The 19,372-nt window shown below is 49.5% G+C and overlaps 8 protein-coding genes across 8 annotated transcripts; 4 read left to right on the top strand and 4 right to left on the bottom strand.

Annotated features, from left to right (window-relative positions):
* Positions 1 to 1,783: 1,783 nt before the first annotated feature.
* N7508_002971 (transcriptional regulator family TF) lies at positions 1,784 to 3,380 on the bottom strand (the record flags this gene model as incomplete). The annotated part of the gene is made up of 3 exons (XM_058461037.1): positions 1,784 to 3,154; positions 3,276 to 3,290; positions 3,348 to 3,380. 3 exons carry the CDS (start codon positions 3,378 to 3,380, stop codon positions 1,784 to 1,786), a joined length of 1,419 nt encoding a protein of 472 aa, XP_058321614.1.
* Positions 3,381 to 3,842: 462 nt separating this feature from the next.
* Positions 3,843 to 5,661, top strand: N7508_002970 (cytochrome P450; the record flags this gene model as incomplete). The annotated part of the gene is made up of 5 exons (XM_058461036.1): positions 3,843 to 4,031; positions 4,065 to 4,304; positions 4,354 to 4,540; positions 4,594 to 5,540; positions 5,593 to 5,661. The coding sequence occupies 5 exons, from the start codon at positions 3,843 to 3,845 to the stop codon at positions 5,659 to 5,661; spliced, it is 1,632 nt and encodes a 543-aa protein (XP_058321613.1).
* Positions 5,662 to 6,685: 1,024 nt separating this feature from the next.
* On the top strand, positions 6,686 to 7,299 carry N7508_002969 (uncharacterized protein; the record flags this gene model as incomplete). Its single annotated transcript, XM_058461035.1, has 3 exons — positions 6,686 to 6,755; positions 6,834 to 7,180; positions 7,249 to 7,299. The coding sequence occupies 3 exons, from the start codon at positions 6,686 to 6,688 to the stop codon at positions 7,297 to 7,299; spliced, it is 468 nt and encodes a 155-aa protein (XP_058321612.1).
* A 328-nt stretch (positions 7,300 to 7,627) lies between these two features.
* On the bottom strand, positions 7,628 to 9,715 carry N7508_002968 (nonhemolytic phospholipases C family protein; the record flags this gene model as incomplete). The annotated part of the gene is made up of 5 exons (XM_058461034.1): positions 7,628 to 8,904; positions 8,966 to 9,089; positions 9,141 to 9,405; positions 9,452 to 9,534; positions 9,587 to 9,715. 5 exons carry the CDS (start codon positions 9,713 to 9,715, stop codon positions 7,628 to 7,630), a joined length of 1,878 nt encoding a protein of 625 aa, XP_058321611.1.
* Positions 9,716 to 10,432: 717 nt separating this feature from the next.
* N7508_002967 (uncharacterized protein) lies at positions 10,433 to 12,683 on the top strand (the record flags this gene model as incomplete). The annotated part of the gene is made up of 7 exons (XM_058461033.1): positions 10,433 to 10,727; positions 10,783 to 10,899; positions 10,946 to 11,277; positions 11,339 to 11,493; positions 11,546 to 11,749; positions 11,802 to 12,216; positions 12,300 to 12,683. The coding sequence occupies 7 exons, from the start codon at positions 10,433 to 10,435 to the stop codon at positions 12,681 to 12,683; spliced, it is 1,902 nt and encodes a 633-aa protein (XP_058321610.1).
* Positions 12,684 to 13,013: 330 nt separating this feature from the next.
* On the bottom strand, positions 13,014 to 14,940 carry N7508_002966 (Auxin Efflux Carrier superfamily; the record flags this gene model as incomplete). Its single annotated transcript, XM_058461032.1, has 4 exons — positions 13,014 to 13,086; positions 13,153 to 14,384; positions 14,439 to 14,605; positions 14,679 to 14,940. 4 exons carry the CDS (start codon positions 14,938 to 14,940, stop codon positions 13,014 to 13,016), a joined length of 1,734 nt encoding a protein of 577 aa, XP_058321609.1.
* Positions 14,941 to 15,428: 488 nt separating this feature from the next.
* On the bottom strand, positions 15,429 to 17,024 carry N7508_002965 (phosphatidylserine decarboxylase 1; the record flags this gene model as incomplete). Its single annotated transcript, XM_058461031.1, has 1 exon — positions 15,429 to 17,024. The coding sequence occupies one exon, from the start codon at positions 17,022 to 17,024 to the stop codon at positions 15,429 to 15,431; it is 1,596 nt and encodes a 531-aa protein (XP_058321608.1).
* Positions 17,025 to 17,610: 586 nt separating this feature from the next.
* On the top strand, positions 17,611 to 19,272 carry N7508_002964 (uncharacterized protein; the record flags this gene model as incomplete). The annotated part of the gene is made up of 2 exons (XM_058461030.1): positions 17,611 to 17,859; positions 17,920 to 19,272. The coding sequence occupies 2 exons, from the start codon at positions 17,611 to 17,613 to the stop codon at positions 19,270 to 19,272; spliced, it is 1,602 nt and encodes a 533-aa protein (XP_058321607.1).
* Between the last annotated feature and the right edge of the window lie 100 nt (positions 19,273 to 19,372).

Below are 19,372 nucleotides of genomic sequence, written 5' to 3'. Positions count from 1 at the left end.
TGCGATGGAGAGAGAGATTACAAGCCAGGGGACGTGTGCTTATATGGGGCGAGATAGTGGATTCCTAACTACGAAGGAGGGCAAAGAAATGGAGCCTACCTGTTAATTCGGGACCAGGCACATTATCTTCAGTGAAGGACGGCATGTGTCCACGCGAGCCAAGAAAGGGGCTGAATAGCTTATCGGTAGGCACGCGACCAGTTGCAAATGCGCTTCCGAGGAAAAAGAATGCCCAAACTCGAGTCGAAACGAGAAACTTGGGAGGAGCAGAAAGGAGGCAAGGTGGGGGATAAATTGGACCCCTAGGAACAGTTGATAAGCGAACGGAAACGTCCCAGTTGTGGATGTGGGTACGGAGGACTGGTCCCTTGGGTTGCAACCAACTGTAGTGGAGCTGGGGAGATGAGCCGGATATGGTGTATGGTGATGTTCAATTAGCAGAGAATATGGACTGGAGCGTAATATCAAAGGTCGAAGTGGTATTCGGACAAAATAAAAAGTGGCGAAATTGGCAATTATCACTCAGGTGACTCTCCTGTGTGCCTTGCGAATCTGGCATCTGGCTCCATATTTGGGCAAAAACAGCCAGGGATCTCCGATTCGGTAGGAGGTCACACCACTCATTGTTTCATGATAAGTTATCTTTGCCGACCAGTCGCAGGAGATCTTTCACACCGCAATATTCGTCTTCGGGGGCGTTTTGTACAAGGCACCGCAGATGGCAGATGGCAGGTGGCTTTCATACTGTCGCATGTGGGGAGCGGGCTGTATCGGTGCCAAAGGAAGCTTTTATTATTCGGGATCTCGCCGGGAAGTTTTTTGGCGTTTATCGAGTCTCATTTTGATGGTTGGTGTGTGCCCCGGATGTATCCCAAGAATCAGCTTTGGATTGTTAAGACGAGAAGAAGAGAAAAGATGGAAGAGGGGAGATGTGAGGGGAGCACGAGGTAAGTTGCCGTATTGGGTCTGGTAACCGGTGGCCTTGGGTATCAGGCCACATACACATGTCAGGTCATACATTCATGAGTACTGCAAGTCAAAGGCAGATTATTTTTTTATTCTCTTCTTGCACCTTACATATTTGTCAATGTAATAACCCTGCTTACTGCAAGGATAACTCTCAACGCGATTTCCTTCAGTGGATTACTCCTCAAGACGTCCAGGGAGGTATCGCACAGATGTATTAGAAATTAGACGATATATTATCGTTATACTGATGCAAATACGTGGTACAATCACTCAAAGATATATGATAGTATAGGAAGTTGTCCAGAAATGCTTTACAAACAATATCTCTAGTAGTCCGCGATTTTATTCCAACGTATTGGCAACTCCGCGTATCTTCAGTAGGCCTTCCGCACCGGGGCAGCTCCGATAATTAGGGCGTATAGACGGTAACTGACGCATCATGGATTGATTGGTGGGATTGGGCAGATGTGCACTTTTGACTGTTGAGTCTAGAGCTGGTCACCATGCGGGTGGACCAGACTTCTTCCCCCTTGCTTGCCTGTTGAGATACGTGTAGCCGGGGAAGATATTTGGGAGGTAGAGCTTGTGCTACCCAGCGCCAGCCACATTCGCGCTTCTATCGTCGTTGGTGGGCTAGTCAGTTCCCAATGGGATGTATTGCAAATTGTGATAAACTGGACTGGTTTGGTGAAAATGAACAGAAATTGTCAACCCTGGCTTGGATGTGAGTTGGAACCAATCGACACCTTCACGACCTGACTGATTGAATGCAACATCACCCCTCAAATTGAGGGGATGGCATGGTGTGTGATAATCATGTGCCCATCAAAACCGGTAGTAAAACTTCGTTTTCCACAAGCAAATTCTTTCCACTGGAGCCAGAAGCGTAAACCGAGTATTTCAATTTATTCTTCATTTTGCCTTCGCCGTTGGCATCGGAAGAGACATCGAAAGTTCGGATGCGATGCTGTGAGGCCGGAATGCGCCCTGATCCAGCTAACAACTCCTCGATAGTTCCAGCGCCAGGGAGAATTGCACCTGGATATTCTTCCAAGAATACCAATATCGAAATTATTTGAACAACAGGCGAACACATGCATAGACCCTGTACCGGCGGGGCCACCTGGAGAAACATCAGTGCCCGACGTCGTAAATTAGGGAATCGGCATTTCAGAGCAGTGATGAAAAGCGGGAGAAACACGCCCATTTCGAACATGAAGTATGGCTGGCTGCCATCTAAGTTATGGGTCGCATTGGTAGCCTTGGGGGCATATTCCAGGATCTGAGCAAAATCCGATTCGTATGCATCGTAGGCCATTTCATTGGAAATTAGAGAGGTTTTCGTTTCAATTAGAATGCTGATATGAGTCATGAGAAGGAGAGACATCAAGCCATCAACATCATCTGCGGCTGGGTAGAGATTTGTATTTTGTTTTGGCATTAATGGCGTGAGACATGCGTACCAGATATGGAGGCGTTCTTCTAGAGATTCTTGTCGCATCTCAAGAGCAGACAAATCAGGGATCTCCTCGTTGGCTGCTGCAATTTGAGCTTTGATATCCTTGTTAAAGACTTTCCATTCCGCAATGAGGCCCAGAAGTTCATTTCTCGCTTCACTGATAGTGACAAAGGCTACTTCTTGGATTGTCCGATCCTGGGGCAAAGCATCTGACAAAGTGCCATCTGTCGAAATAAGGAATTGCGTCCCCAATCTTCGAAAAATGGGGACGATAGTAGTCATCAAAAGTTCAGAACCTCTAGCCGAAGCCATGGTGCTAGCCAATAATCGTGCACCATTCGTATACAGGATGACTGCGGCTGATTTATTGCCTTGCAATAATTCAATAGCAATGAAGAGTACACAGCTGATCATGGATATGGTGAGATCGGCAACGCCTTGGTTGATTCGCCGCTGTAAAGCAGCCAGGGAGCGCGAGTACCACACCAAAGCTTCTTCGTGATAGCCATGGCGCACATCAGCTGGATTGTTGAGAAGAGATAATGGTTTTGCGTCGCAGATAGGTGGCCTCTCGTACAGCACACTCAGTGAGATGACTGCATCCCATACAGCAGGCTCCAGTTGGCAGATCTGTAACACCGATCCGCTCCAGAAGTTGAGATCCAATGCACCGGCAAGGGCTGGCCCTACCCGATGGAAGTAATACTCAAATGCACGGCGCTCTCGCTGTCCCGAGTGAGATTGCGGATGTGATATGGCCAACGCCGGGCGAAGTGATACAGTGCTATAAGCACACTGTCGGCCTGTGCTAGTGCATCTTACACAGTGAGGCTTTTCCTCTCCACACCGGATCCGACGAATTCTGGATGAATGTCAGTATCCGCTTGGTGATGAGCCTCAAGCAGAAATTGGGGCTTACGCGTAAGATCAGACTGACTTGCAAGTACTGCATCCCGTTTTTGACTTCCTGGTTCCAACTCGACCGGACCCTCGGGATGGGGACATGGCTAATAATTCTCTCCTGTCGCCCAATCAAGGCATTCAGTATAAATGTTGAGTCTCAGCTCCTCGCGATGCACTGGAGTTATGCGGACCGAAAGGGGGGCCCCCGAACGGCGAATCAGAATGCCAAGGGTCGTCATGATATATGTCAGTGCTGCATTCATGAATACGGATTGAGAACCGGAATTATAGTAACTCCGAATGAGCGGATTACTAAGGATGAGCATAGCATAAATAGCAAGAAATAGCAAGTAATAAATGACAGAGATTTCAATGCCCTCATTGGCTGAGCAAGTTACGGAAGACAGCAAGTTCCGACAATATATCGACACCTCAGGCACCACATTATGACCCTTCGACCTCTCGCGTATTCTAACCCGCAGCGCCTTTCACTGCTACAAAATATTGAGCAATGTCATATTACATGGCATGGACCGTACTGTTGGGTACAGTCCCACTGATTGTGGTATATCTGTGGAAAAGGGTCACGTACTACCGAAGGAAGCAATATGCGCACTTACCCCAACTTCCACCGTCATTAGTATGGGGTCATTTGGCTACTATCGGTAAAATCAAAAGCAACCACAGACTGAATGACCATGTTGGTAAGGCTTTTCGTTCCTTTATCCTATAGCGCGGGTCTAATTGGCAGCTAGATGAACTCTTCAAGGACATGCACGACCAACTTGGAAACCCTCCTCTATTTATTGCTGATTTCCGACCCATCACTCATGTTATGTGTATTATTTGCAATCATGAAGTTGCAGAGCAGATTTCAAAAAGTTCAAAGCTTTTCCAGTACAGTACTCCAAAGTCACCAACAATCCGGTGGTTCCAAGATCTGTTCGGCGCGAACTCGATCCTCGTTGCAGAAGTACGTTGAAACAATTCGCAAAAGAATATACGATCTGACCAATATATAGAACGAAGAATGGAAAGGTCTACGCAAACAATTCAATCCAGGGTTCTCGCACAAGCATCTCATGAGTTTGATGCCTTGCATTCTTGACAAGACGCAGCTTTTCCTAGAACGTCTGGACCGCTTCTGTACTACCGGAGAAGAATTTTCATTTGACGATCTATGTACAAATCTAACGTTCGACATCATTGGTGACTAATTCTTACTGTTCCCTCATAGATACGCGCTCTAACCTTATCTACAGGCGCGGTCACCATGGATACTAACATGGGTGCCCAACTCGGAGAAGAGAAGCAGGGCGAGCTAGTCCGAGTCTACCGTGAGCTAGGCTATAGCTATCGTCCCAATAACGGCAGATGGAAAATATTGCTTTCCTTCCAAAGACGCGCTTTGGGGCGTCGACTTGATCGCCTCATCAAAGCAATCATTACAGAGAAGTTCGAGGAAGGGTTTAATCCCGAAAAGTCATCTCGCAGCGTGCTCGCTCTCGGTCTGGCAGAGCACCCCAAATTGACATCAGAGATTCTGAGCCAGACTTGTGATCAGCTGAAGACTTTCTTGTTTGCGGGTCATGATACAACCAGTATTGTGCTCCAATGGTCATTTTATCAACTGAGTCGCACTCCCAGAGTCTTACGCCTAGTTTGCCTCGAATTGGATGAAGTATTCGGAACTGATAGCTCGCCGTCCGTTGTCCGAGCCAAGATTCTGGAACGTGGAGAGGAGCTTCTCCAGAAACTGACCTATACCTCTGCCGTGATAAAGGAGATCCTTCGTTTGTTCCCACCAGCCGCCACAGCGCGTTCTTCGCCTGCAAACACCGGAATGGTCGTTCAGTTACCAAATGGTGAAGAGCTTAATCTGGATGGGACCATTCTGTATGTCTGCCATAATATCATACAACGTGACAAGACCGTGTATGGTGACGACAGCAACGAATTCGTCCCCGAGCGCTGGCTAGGAGCAAATAACGCCCCCATCCCGCCGAGTGCCTGGCGGCCTTTCGAGCGAGGACCGCGTAATTGCATTGGACAGGAACTTGCGAATATTGAGGCGCTGGTCATTCTTGCATGTGCGGTTCGCCGGTATGACTGGGAGAAGGTAGGACTTGGGGCCTTCAAATGTGATGATTCGGGTGCACCGATCATGAAAGCCAATGGACAGTATGATGTCCATTCAGAGCTGTATAGTGTAAGCTTTTGGAACTCTCTGGGTGTGGTGTTCGTTTGCTGATACTTTTTAGACATTGGAGATCACCGCAAAGCCCGTTGATGGTTCGAAGATGCGCGTGAAGTTTGCCACGGCAGCATGAATAGAAACTAGTATATATGGGGTGGCTCGCTTGATTATGTGATGCGTTTTTGCTTTAAGACGAGTCTATTTGAGGGGAGATGTTGTTATTTCAGTCAGGAATACAATGTGAACAACAACTTAGACAGTGTCGAAATATTTCTGTCCTTTATTTCGCTCTTGATTTTCTTCCAAGTGCTTCTTCTTCTCTTTGGAGAATTGAACCGGGCACGTTGTATCAATTCCTGGCCTCTACTCCAGTTGTATATAGTCGACCTTCTAGGAGATATCTTGAATGGAATCCACTTTTTCGCAATATGTGTGTTGGTGTTTCAATTTCCAACATTTCCAAGGCTGAAATATTACGACCGGAAGGATATTCGAGCTGGAAACCTACGTACAAAAAGTTGCGGCGACTCCGAGGTGGCTTCTCGCTTCGTTCAGCCGTTCTGGATACCTTTCTGAAAACAGGTACGCAGAGGTCGCATTGACTTCTAAATGCAATGATACCTGGGTATCCACGTGAACAAGTGACTGTGTCATTTGCGAGTTGTAGCGACGCCTACCGGTGAAGAACTACACTGTATAAGTAACACTGTCGATCAAATGCGATATTCAAATAATGAACCATAAGTACTATTCTATTGTCAACGAAACAACAGCACATAAAGATGACCTACTCGTCACCGTTGTCAATCTGGATCAGAGAGCAGCTGAGTATATCTCGTGAGCAAGTATACGAGAACTGCTATTGCCCCAGATCGAGATCGATCTGCATAGCCAAGCCGGATCAATCACACCTCACCGACTCTCCTCACGCCAAGCAGATAAATATTTAATCCGAGAGATGTGGAGAGGCTGAGTGAAACATCGTCACTTAAATCTTGCAAACCGGGGTTTAGTAGCCGCAGCTAAATTTAGGGTCTGTTTCGTCAGCCGTATGATTCCGGCTCATTATAAAAGACCCTGATCTGCTTCCAGTTCCCCATACAAATAAACATCATTCTTTTCCACAATAAACACTTCACTATCTATCAAAAACCAAAATGAAGTTCACAATCCCCATCCTCGCCTCCCTCGTGGCAACCAGCACCGCCCTCTTTGATAAGAACCAGCGTATGAACAATTCCCCCATCCCAATGACTACCCCAATAATATACAGCTATAGTAAACTAACCACTAAACCGAATCTAGCATGGGGCAAACGCGACTACTCCTGCATCAATGTCTACCAAGGAATCCCAGATAACTCAACCGTCTCGCCAGGCCAAACCGTGCACGTCCGCTTCAACCGCAAGCCCACAGGACGCTGTCCGGATCCATTGAACCAGTACCCCGGCGATGACTACAGTGTCTGGCTATATAACAACCCGGTCCGCGTGCCAAACTCTATCAACTTTGATCAGTCGATTAAGATCGCTACTGGTATTAAAGAGAAGGCGGGTGTTGTTGATGTTACTATTCCAAAGGATTTGCCGCATGTTAAAGATGGCTCGCTTTGGTATTTGAGGGTTCAGACGGGGTTGTCTACTGCTCCTCAGGTTTGTCTTTCTTTTTCTTTTACTTTTTATGAGATTTTTTGGTGGGCCGTGCTGATTGTTTCCCACAGATGCCTACTTTGTTCAATGCTGCTGGACCGTTTACTATTACCAAAGCTTAGTTGTATGCATCGTTTAAGGCTTGGCTTTGATTTTAAACATGTGCACTGTTCTCTATTTTTAGCATATCGTGTAGAAATAGCATGCTTGGCTTTACAGCGCCAACTGAACAGTTGTATCCAACTCAATCCAATTTACAGCAAGTCTGGTACTATGATCATCTATCAAATATCCAAGGCGTATTTTTATTTAGCTTCCAGCCTCTCCGAGGATCAAGCACTAAGGTAATAGACAAGAACCCTCAGGAAATCGAGTCCTGACCATCCAGTCTCAGACAGGACAGCCATGCAACACGTCGTAATGGTATCAACCCATCAAATAAAGCCCGCTTTAATCACGATATGAAACACTAAAGACCTTGTATCCCCCAGCCCCACTCATAGGCCCCTGGGTGTTGATATCGACATACTGCCCCCGATGAAGCTGCTGAATAGAATGGGCGCGGCCACTGCGATTGAATGAGAATCGCAACTGGACAGCATTTGCGCCCTGGTCTTTGGGTAACATGACATTGTTTGCTCCGAGCCATTTACCATCCAGAGCACTGGACATGGTGAAGACATGGCTTTCCTCGTCTTGGGTGTAATGAACGATCCACCGCTGTGATTTGGCGTTGTGCTTGGGGGTTGCTGGGCTTGTGGTGAGGGATTTGCCATTGTTTGTGAGGGCTACACCGTTTTTCTCGAAGACTAGGAAGCGCCCTTCTGTTAGGTAACCAACTACTTCTTTGTAGCCTTCTTCGAACCAGAGGGTGTTGGTGTCAGTTTCGTTGTCCTGCTCGCCATATGGAACTGGAGGGCGGGTTTGGGAGTGACGGGATTGGCAGTTCGAGGTACCTGTGTAACCGCCCTTGGAATTGGTGTCTGGTGTTTGGGCATCGGGCAGGTTGGGAAGAGAGTAGTCCGGGTTCTCGAAGTCGAAAGCGTTGACCAAATTGGACATGTGTTCACGTCGCCAGGATACCATCTGGTCAGTTTGAATGTTTTTATGGCCCCGGGCTGCCAGCCACTCCTCAACAAACAGAATCTGGGAGTTATGGTCTGCTCGCTCAGTGAACACACGGTTTCCTCGTGTCCACGGAGAGATCATATAGAAGGGAACTCGGAAACCAGGTCCTGAGAAGATATCTGAGAACAGACCCAAAGGATCCTTCATCCATTCACCAGGGGTATTCGGAGGGGAATGGAATGGAGTGACATGGTCACCAAATCCACCAGTCTCGTCATAGCTGATCATCAAGAGGGTCGAGTTGTACTTGGGGCTATTGGTAACCGCATCGACGACCTTCTTCTGCAACCAAGCTCCATCTTTCGGCATGTAGGGCGGGTGCTCTGATAGCTCGGCAGGACCAACAATGAAACTGACCTCAGGCAATGTACCATTGGCAGCTCTCTGGTAGAAGGCGTCGAGGCTCACGAATGACATGCCCTTTTGGTTGAGAGGGCTATTCTTCGAAGCAGTTTGGAACTGCTGGAACCAAGCCAGAGGGTTGTCGTCGAAGTTGTTCGTATCTTGGAATAGCTGCCAAGACACTCCTGCATCTTCGTAGAATTCATATACGGTCTTCCACTTGAGCGGGTAGCAGTTGATCCCATTATCGTCACAGCCTGGGGAACAAGTTGATTAACGATGCTCCTGTGTCATCTAACAGGGGGGGGGGGTACATACCAGGCACTTCGTTGTTGTCAATATACACACCACCCTGGTCCTTGGACTGAGGACTACCGGGAACATTGATTGAACCACTAACGAGGCTAACCCGGTTAGGGTTTGTGGCAGTGATTTGGCTTTCCTGTGTTTATCAGCCTCATCACCATCAACCTAAGTCACCTCTGATCCGTACCTGGTACATATCACCCGAGGTCCAGCCTTCAGCAATGGCAAACTGAATAGGAATATCCTGGCGCTTGAGATGCCCCCAGCTCCAGGGTGTGTTCTTGGTCACCCAGTGGTTGTTGGAGCCATGGTTCAGAGACCCCTGATTCTCCTGGTAACCATTACTACCAGCTGTCATGCACTGAATGGCGTCACTCCAATCACCACCCTTGTAGCCTAGATACCAAGGAAGCAGAGTCTTGGCATCATTGGATTGACTGGGGTCGACAAGTCTGGGGACTGTTAGCAATATTCTCTCTATATCGCGTCCTCACTTACTGGTGCCACACCGAGTTTCCATCTGGATTAACCTGGACATTGGGATCATTGAATCCACGAACTCCAGCCATGGTACCGAAGTACTAGAAACCTCATTAACAAGGTTCAAGTGCTTAGTATGACAAGGGATCATACACTGTCCCAGGAACGGTTCTCCTGCATAAAGATGACTACATGCTCAATGTCCTTCAACGATCCAGAACTCACAGTGCTGCTACCTAGCAGCACCGCTAAAGTGATACACCCCAGTAACTTGGGAGTCATAATGAGATCGAAAAAGTGATGAGCGAAGAAGGAAGGAGAGACCAATTACTATATGTACCTACATCCATGCCCCCACAAGTGAAACCCGGTTACACCAGACCTCGGAGCTCTCCAGTCTCCAGGTGAAAGGTTGCATGAGATCCATAGTACTATAGCTCGAAAAGGAAGCACGAGTCGGAAGTCTGCGATCAGAGTCAGAGCGCAGGGATAGGCACTACAGTGTCGATCACCGTAAAACACATAAGCGATGTATATGGGCTCGTGCGTAGAACTATAGAAGAAACACCAAAATCCGAAAGTTGGAAGTACCTGGTGATGGGCCAATGTGATCTGGTCGAGGCTCCACGTGAAGAATTGGTGGTCCACGGGAGCGGCAACGCCAAGTTGAACTATACTTTCGGCACGAACAGCGATGTTTACTAGCCACTCTAGTATGAAGAACATTTATAACTGGCGATATCTGATTGACTGCTTCATGCACGTGGTTGCATCTCTTTCTGCAAGGTCGCAGTCTTGATTCAGATGTGCTTTCCCCTTCCCAGCAAGGGTGGCATGAGGTCACTGCCCGGACTTATCGGTACTCCGATCATTCTACAACATCCATACTCTAGAGCAAATGACTTGCCTGTGCTCCGTCTTTGAAAACCCAGAGGAAGAGCACTAGAACAGTCGGAGGGCTGTCCGCACCCTCACCCAGAGCAACCTCAACCCTAACAGATGCCGAAGCAGACCCGGCCATGGCCGATCGTGACCTGGTCATTGGTCGCATGTTTCCTGATCGGGCTTGCATATCTACTCCAATCAACTGAGCTCTCATCCGCGCCGTTGATCCTGCCTGGAAAGCATCATCAACACCCACAGATAAACGGGGGAACCCCAGCTAACCCAAATATCGAACTACATCCGCAGGATCATGTGCACCGAGAACCAGTGACACTGTACCTGGACTGGCATATTACAGCGGATCACCGCAGACCGGATGGTGTACTGAAGCGGGTCTATGCCATCAATGGTGAGTGAGGTGGGGTGAAGTTGGGTTCTGGGCTGACAGAAGGATATTGAATTAGACCTGTTTCCTGGCCCGACGGTTGAGGCCCGCTCGGGTGATACCTTGGTCATTACTGTTGTGAATGGGTTGGTAGATGAGTCGCTTGCCATTCATTGGCATGGCCTTCATGTAGCCAGTATGTATTCGCGGGATCGGGTGAAGTTTAGGGCTGACACCCACAGATTCTATGGATGGGGCTGTCGGGGTTTCTCAATGTCCTATTTCTCCTGGGAGTCGATATGTATACAATTTGACTATTCCATCCGACCAAAGTGGTACTTTTTGGTATCATGCTCATTCGGGGGTCGAGCGAGCCGATGGTCTTTATGGTGGACTAATTGTTCATGCGCCGGCTTCAAAGTCGACTGTTCGAGGCTTGATGGCTGAAGAAAGGAACGACCATCAGCCATACACTTATGACAAGGAACTTCTGTTGCTTATCGGAGACTGGTATCATCGGCCTGCAACTGAGGTCCTTGAGTGGTACATGGACCCTGGAAACTTTGGTAATGAGGTATGGAATAGATTATATCAGTCGTACCGAGTGATCAGGTTTTTGATGTGCAGTTCTATAGCCCGTTCCCGATTCCCTGCTCATTAATGGAGTGGGACGTTTTGACTGCAGCATGGCTGTTCCTGCTCGACCGGTGGATTGCGTTGAGGGTATGAACTCATCAAGCCTGGATCTCGATCCTAATATCACATATAGGATACGGGTTGCCAATACCGGGTATGTAATTCTATCTTGATTGGATCGAAGAAGAATATTTAACAAGTCCTAGCGCGCTTGCTGGGTTCACACTCTCCTTCAGCCATCGTCTACTGGACCTGATACAGGTTGATAGTATTGACGCACAGCGCTCCCAGCGGCGGGATATTAACTCTGTTGGGATATTGTATCCCGGGCAGCGAATGGACTTTATCCTTCGTCCTTCTTTGCAAAAAGCCGAGAAGCAGTCATACATGACGGTTCAATTGGATCAAGAGTATGTACAGCTCACACACTGCACCATGGATATCCTGCTAATAACTAAATAGCTGCTTCAGATACGCCAATCCAGCATTGACACCCGATCAAACATTCCCCATCAACCACCATCCACCTTTCGCTTCCAATTCCGATACTAATCAACAGCCACAAGTGAACATCAACCATCTAAACATCCACAACGTACCATCTGCACCCTCCGTCCTCAATACACTCCCACCAAAAGCAGAACAATCCTACGTAATCTATACAAAGATCCAAAAAATGGCCCGTTACTCCAACAAACCATTCGGCTACATCAACCAAACAACCTGGAAACCACAAGATAATCCACCAGCTCCATTGATATCCCTACCACGCATAGAATGGGACAAGAACCAATTCGCAATTACGACTGGATCAGAACCTTCATGGGTTGACCTAGTAATTAACAATCTAGATGAAGGATCGCATCCTTTCCACTTGGTAAGAAGGCCATTCTACCATTATACTCTGTCTGTTTATTCAGAGGATATGCTTGGGGGAATTACTAACAACCCATACTAAAGCATGGTCACGATTTCTTCGTTCTAGAACTGCACCAAGCAACATCCGGCTGGGGTTCCTACAACCCATTCACAGATGAATCACCACCACACATAGATGCAGAGCTGGAACGGGACTCTAGCACAAGCACAAATCCGCCAAGCATGTACAACCTCTCTCGTGCTGCGCTACGGGATACGGTCAACATCCCGAGTCGAGGGTATGCGGTGCTCCGATTCCGAGCTGAAAATGTTGGTGTGTGGCTTTTGCATTGTCATGTTCTTTGGCATTCTGTTAGTGGGATGGCTATGTTGATTGACATTGGGGATCGTAATTGGGATGGGGATGCGGTGGGAGTTGGTGATGGTGATGGACATTGTTCTGATACTTCAACATTGGGGAAATAGCAGACCCAACCATTCTCTGTAAGCAAATATCAAAAAGAATCCAAGCGTGAATAGTGATATCATATTGAGGAGTGAGATACATGTATACTGAACTTATAATGTGACTTCAGGAACAACCTCGGATCAAGTACACACGTTCGCATATTGTGTGCAGCGAACGCGAAAGAATCATACCGCCAACAAAGAGCCGAATGAGAGAACGCGAGAGGTATTACAGATGTGCAAGGGGGAGGAGCTGTCATATGTACAGCCCTGTAAAAACCAGAAAGGAAGACCAGCTTCGCCGTGCGGGATAAGATACAAAAAGAAAGAAAGAGTGAGGAGTAGAATTTACGCGGATGCACCGGCCCACTCGACGACTTCCAAGGCGCACATGACGAGAACGAGGGTTGACGGCAGGATCCTAAAGAGGAAAACAGGTTAGCAATCCATGTTGTGAATGAGGAGCAAGAAAGTGAAGTGAACATACCAGACAACATAACTCTGGAAGAGAAGCTTCGACATAGCCCCAACATAAACATTATTAATCTGGCAAATCTGCGCCAACTGCAATGCCGACGGGGCGCCAGTAAGCAAGAAGCAGACAATAACGAAAATGGGATCGTCGAGAATACTAATCGGCACAAATTTAGCCGTGAGGGCTAAAAGCGGTGCCATTATAATAGTCGGCATCAGCATGCGTGCTACCAAAGAAGCGATGATAAGCTTGCGCTCTTCACGGGGATGTTCCATATCCTCGAGTGCTTCATCGGGGAGGGTGTTCCGCGCCAAGTTCGCGCCAAGCACGACCAAGATCAGCGGTACGGCAACCTGTCCGTTCTGATCGATTGCGCGGGTGACCGAGTTACGGACGAAGGTGCCATCGTTGAAGAAGAGGTGCTGCAGGGCTGGTACCGAGGCGACAATTATCGAGACTAGCATTGCCCATAGGGGCGGGTTCATGAAGTCCCATAAGCCATTGACGAAACGGCGTGTGCCACGGCTAGTTGAGGAGATACCCTTCTGGAGCTTGGGTGGGAGACGTGCTTGGAGCGCGTTCGTCTTCTTTTCCCACCAACGCCCATGGCGCTCTCGGAATTTGCGCAGAGATGACTTCCAGCGCTGGACACGGGTTTGCTCTGCTTCTTGGGCTTCCCGGGCTGTAATTTCTACGTCCGGGAACTGGAGGATGTCGCCCCGGGAGCTTTGGCGCGGGAGGAAGGGGCCGGTTGGTGGTGGTCCGATTACGGATGGGGTATCATCTGAGTCTGGGCCGTCGGAGTGGGCCGGAGAGAGCTTGGTGAAGGAGTATGCACGTGTTGACACGGGTGTCTGGTCTCCGGATTGGAAGTCGCGCGAGGTGTGCGCGTGTTGCTCATCGTGTAGATCGTCTGAGCTGCGCGTCCGTACGAGCGGCTCGTCTGGGTCTGTTTGGGCAGGGTTGTCGGTGTAGCGAGCCTGACCCTGTTCGATGACTGAGTTGTCTGTCTCCTCTCGCTCTGCTTCCTCGAAGTATCGGTCCTTGGGGGCGAGGAGAATATGGTATCCCCAGCTCCAGCGCACGAGTTGGCCCAGTTGTTGAAAGATAAGGAGATAGAGAATTCCACGCGCGGCGACTTCGTCATCGTTATCATTGGGGATCTGGTCCCAGTGAAGCCCTTTCAGTGTTGCCGAGAGCGATACCACGAGGGAGATAGGGAGGGAGTTCGAGTTGCCAAAGACCTGTGGGGAGAGCTTATCAGTAACGCGTCTCTTATGACGTTGAAAGGAACGTACCGCCATAGCAGCCACAAAATTGGACTGGCGCTTTTTGAAGCCACAGCATTTTGTGACGACCCAGGAGCAGAAGTATGACACGAAGGTCTGGACAACGAAGATGACAGGGATGATAGCCAGGTCGGTCAGCTTCTCAGCGGTCAATTGTGATCCCAGTTTTGTGAAAACTATAACTGTCAGCTTTACCGATCACAAGACTCATCTCCTATTCGGGAAGAGCATCAGGAACGGGTTCCATACTGAGACAAGGAGTGAACAGAGTCACGTTGAGATTTGCCACAAGCTTCTGGGCATCGGCATCAAACATGCCATGACGAGCGGCGATGTAACCAGGCAGACTGACACAGACCACCTCCAGTACAGCTTCAAAGACGAGGAGCACTAGGTGAAAGAACGAGGGGTGGCTGGAATGGGCTCCTTCCGAGAAGAAGCCGTTGATGCCTATCGGGGCCTGGATGGCATTGACATTCTGGAATGACCGCGGTGAGTTAAAGATGGCCATGAGTTAAAGGTGTCACAATAGTCCTTGAGGGAGAGGACGGGGGGTTGTAGAAAGAAAAAAGAAGGAAGCTTGACGACATTCCTGGCAGTGATCTTGGCAATCTCGCCCACGTTGATAGTTCCTTGGATAGAAGAGCTCACAGTGGCTTAGATCTGGCATTGTTGTTCAAACCTAATGGCACACACGCAATGCAGTACAAGCCAGGATCTAAATCCTAGCATTTGTGCTACAGCATCTGAAATAACATCTAAATATAAGTTACTCTATTACTATACACAAAAAACAAGGATTTCCTCAATCAAAGAGTGACGCGGGCGGCAAAACGCCAAGGCGTGTATGGTCTGTGCTTTGATAACGGGTCAACCAATCGAAGTATACAAGTTTTCAAGTCAAGTTGTATAGAGGTATAGAGTACTTGGATAGAATTACTAGTTTTAACCTGCTGTCCAGCAAGGGTATAATACAATGGTCTAGATAGTATGCAACATTCACTCAACATGTCCCAACTTCTCGCCCATCTTGATGCGCTGCCCCTTTTCGATATTCCACTTCCACCCATCAGCCTGAGCATCATCCGGCCAGCCGGCATCCACTGACTTGCGAGTACCAAGGGGGGCCTCAAACACAAGAACAATCGAGCTGCCCAGCTGGAATCCGCCCATTTCCTCGCCGCGCTGCAGCGGATGTCCGCCAAGAGTCCTGCTGGCATGACGGTAGGTTGCTTCAACAAAACCGGGATATTGCTCGCCACGCTTGGATGCCAAGGCTGCTGCCAAGTCCGCTGCAGTGTCGGTCAACAGGCTGTTAGTGCGCAGCTCTGAATCAAAGTTGATTTTGATCGAGCCCACATTGGTGGCTCCGACCGGTGTGTAACTGAAGAATCCCCATCGCCACCGGCCAAGGAGAGCAACACGCTCATTGAGGGTGAAAAGACCGGGAAGGTGCTTCTGCAGGTAGGGCGAAACGGAGTACAACTCGCCAGCGAAGTGGCGACGGCTTTCGACAACCCAGGGAGCTGGGGAGTGGAAGCGGTGGTAGTCACCCGGGGCCAGGTAGATCACAACATAGAACAAGGCGTGGTTGGCTGCGGTGCGCGGCGCATACCAAGGAGTTCCGTCACCGCGAGCCAGTTCCTCTTGCACTTGAATTTCCGATGTGGCCTTGGATGCAGTAGAGGCATCCAGGGAGGCACGTCGCTTGGGGGCTTCTGTTTCACCGGACAACAGGCTTGGAAGAGTGTAGGAAATGCCGTTCATGCGAGCAAACTCCTCATGTGCAGCCATATTCTCTGAACCCTTTTGTATTTCCTCGGTGTCCTTGTCAACGAGTCGCTTGGTGTGGTCGTCGTGCGCAGGTGTTGCTGAACCCAGGAGAGCATCCAAGCTATAGGTCATTCCTTTCACTTGTTCGACTTCACCCCGCTCAATCATTCCAAATTGCAAGATGCGACCATCGGACGGCGCGAGAAGTGCGTGTGGGTCAGGGTCTAGAGGCCGAACGCCAGGCTTCAATTTGCGGTAGAAGAAAGCAGCCAAGTTAGGGTAAGTGTGCAGATCGGGTTCAGCAACCTCTTCAAGGTTGACACCAAAGGCCCAGGAGTATAGTTTGAATCCAGGAACGCGGAAGTAATAGGGGAGTTCGATTTCGTTGAACTGACCCCAGAGCCGAGACATGGCCTTCAGGGGCAGTGTAGACATTATCTGGACATGCCATGGGCCAGACGGCACGATCCTTGGCCGACGGGGTGGTTTTTTGCTTTCATCCCATTCATCTCCAGCGGCATCACGGGCCAGGCGATCGCGTTCCGCGCGCTGGGACTTGTAGAAGTGCAGCAATCCGAGCAGTCCAATACCCAGTCCAACCGGGATTGGATACCATTCGACCTTGGTGTTTCGTAGAGCGAATCGTAGTCGGGAGCCGAATCCGCCTCTGTTGTTGTCGGGGTTATTATCCTTTTGATATCTCCATGATTTGGATGAAAAGTGCCGAAGACTGGCTTTGTGGCGGGCTGTAGCCCGGAACGAGAATATCTCCATGGCCCCTATGCCAGAAGACGGTAAAGTAGAAAAGAGGCGCTTGGCCATGTTTAATAACGGCGAAGATCAACTGAGCTCTGAGCGTTTTTTCCCGGGGGAAGAAGCGTCGCCGATACACCGCCCGGGCAGAATAGCATATGGCACGTGGGATGTGATGTTTGGCGATTTCATCTTCTTTTGCTCGTTCTGCTCAATTGGCGTTGTGGTATTTCTTGCGTCTTGTGCTCTCTTTCCTCTTTCTCTCCTTCGCTTCTCTCAATTTCTTCTCCCATATCCCCAACATTCTTCCCCGGAGCTTATCGCTTATCGATACTTTGATGCCAGATATCACGATCAGCTCCTCGCTCTACTTCTTGCACCTGGAGATTTGGTATTCTCAAATTCTCTGTGCATCAAGAGCTTGATTCGAAGTCAACAATCGAAGACTGTCCTCTTGTAGGATTCCCTCCACCCCTCCTTCCACTCACCGGCGCAATCGCAACTTCATGCAACTGCTCCGATAACGCATATCATTCCCCACACCAGCTCCAACAGACAGCTTCCAAGCTTCTTTTGCTGCACTTGCCTTCCGCTCACATCGTTTCAGTTACAGCTCTACAAAGTTCAATTTTGAGCTCACTGCCCACCGCCCACAATGGCGGCCGTACCTTCTCCATCTGTCGAGGACACCGCAAACCTCAACATCCTCTGTCAGACTCTGCCTCCTCCTGGGCGATTCCCCATCAGGGATCTGCCTCTGTCCACGACCATCGGTCAGCTTCGGGCTCGCATTGCAGAGACCTTCCCCGGCAACCCTCCTCCCTCGGCTCAACGTCTCATCTACCAAGGTAGAGGACTCCTTGACGATAGTGTTACTCTCCGAGCACTTCTGCCATTTGCCAATGTAAGTCTGCTGATCATACAATGCTTGCCTTGTCCCCTCGTTGACACGCCCAACTTGCAGAACACGTCCTATGCAATTCACCTGGTGCTCCCTCCGCCTGAGCCAACTCCAGTGGCAGCTGCGGGTGTCTCCAGCACCACACGACCACCTCTAGCACGACCATTCGGCCCCGGTCATCATGGGCTATTTGGCGATTCTGCGGCCAATACCCGCGCATTTGGCCAAACCCCTCCAGCTGGGTCCGGCATGTTTGGCACCAACGCCGCTGGCTTTACTTCAAATCCCCCGGCCAATCCAAACCCTTTCGGGCAAGCCAACCCTGGTCTGGGGAATCCGTTTAACAACAGTTTCTTAAATGGAAGAAACCCATTTGGCCAAGCCGAAAACTCCAATACGGGTGCCGACGATGATACCCGTCTGCGCCTAGCCAATTTTCGGGTGCAGATTGAAGATGTGGAACGGCAGCTCGAGGTCAATTTTACACCCTCTATGATCCAGCATATCATCAACATTCGGACGGAACTTCTCGGAATCCAAGATATCCAGTTCGGCAGACGACGTCCGCTACCAGAAGTTGGCGAATTGATCGCGCGCATCATGAATACTTACACTCGTGCATGTCAACTTGAAAGCCTACAATCTCATGAGAGACCAGCACACAGCAATTACAACTTTGGGGAGAACACTATTTACCTTCTTACCAGGGAACGTAGAAATTCCCAATATTTCTTGGCCCCGAATGCTCAGGTGTACCAAAATACTTATGCGGCGACTGCTGCAGCATCCGATGAACCTTTGCCTCCACAACCTCCCCAAAACCAAGCAATGGCTGAGAATGTGGTTCGCCAGGCAATTCCGAATCAACAGAGACACGGTGTCAATATCGAACAAGCGGGCTTGGCCCACCACATGAGCCGCATCTGGCTATTCGCACGTCTGTGGATCGTCTGCTACTTGACCAGTGATCCTGGTAGCTGGAGGCGCTACATCATGGTCGCCATTTCTGTGTTGGCCACCTTCCTGTCAGGAACGGAGGTCCCTGGGCAAATCCTACGAGCAGTTCTGACCCCTGCCATGCGTCACCTAGAGGACTTGGCCCGTGCTGGTGGGCCTGCAGACCCTGCCTCAGCTGCCAATAACGCCCGTGCTGAGGAATTCAGCCTACGTGAGCAATTGCGCCGCCTGGAGCGGTCTATTCTACTTCTGGTGGCCAGTATTGTGCCTGGCCTCGGCGAGCGGCAGGTCGAGGCACGCAATGCGGCCGAGGCTGAGGCCGAGCGTATGCGCCAGCAGCAGATGCAGGCTCAGCAGGAGCAAGAAGCTCAAACTACTGAGGCTGAGGCCTCTTCGGTCCCCGCTGCTGAAGAAGAGGCTTCTGCCTCGCAGCCTGAGCAAGCACCCGCCCAGGCTTAGATTTGTAGAGCTGGCTATATCATCTTTTTTTTTGTATGTGTATTAGCGATAGCATCTCAGTATTGGTCCCTAGGTATGGGGGGACCTTATCATATTTCAA

The sequence above is a fragment of the Penicillium antarcticum genome, assembly GCF_028974205.1.
Source record: "Penicillium antarcticum strain IBT 31339 chromosome Unknown utg000003l_segment0_segment0, whole genome shotgun sequence".
Taxonomy (NCBI): Eukaryota; Fungi; Ascomycota; class Eurotiomycetes; order Eurotiales; family Aspergillaceae; genus Penicillium; species Penicillium antarcticum.
Note: the sequence above shows the minus strand (reverse complement) of the source record. Positions and strands in the feature narration are given on the sequence as shown.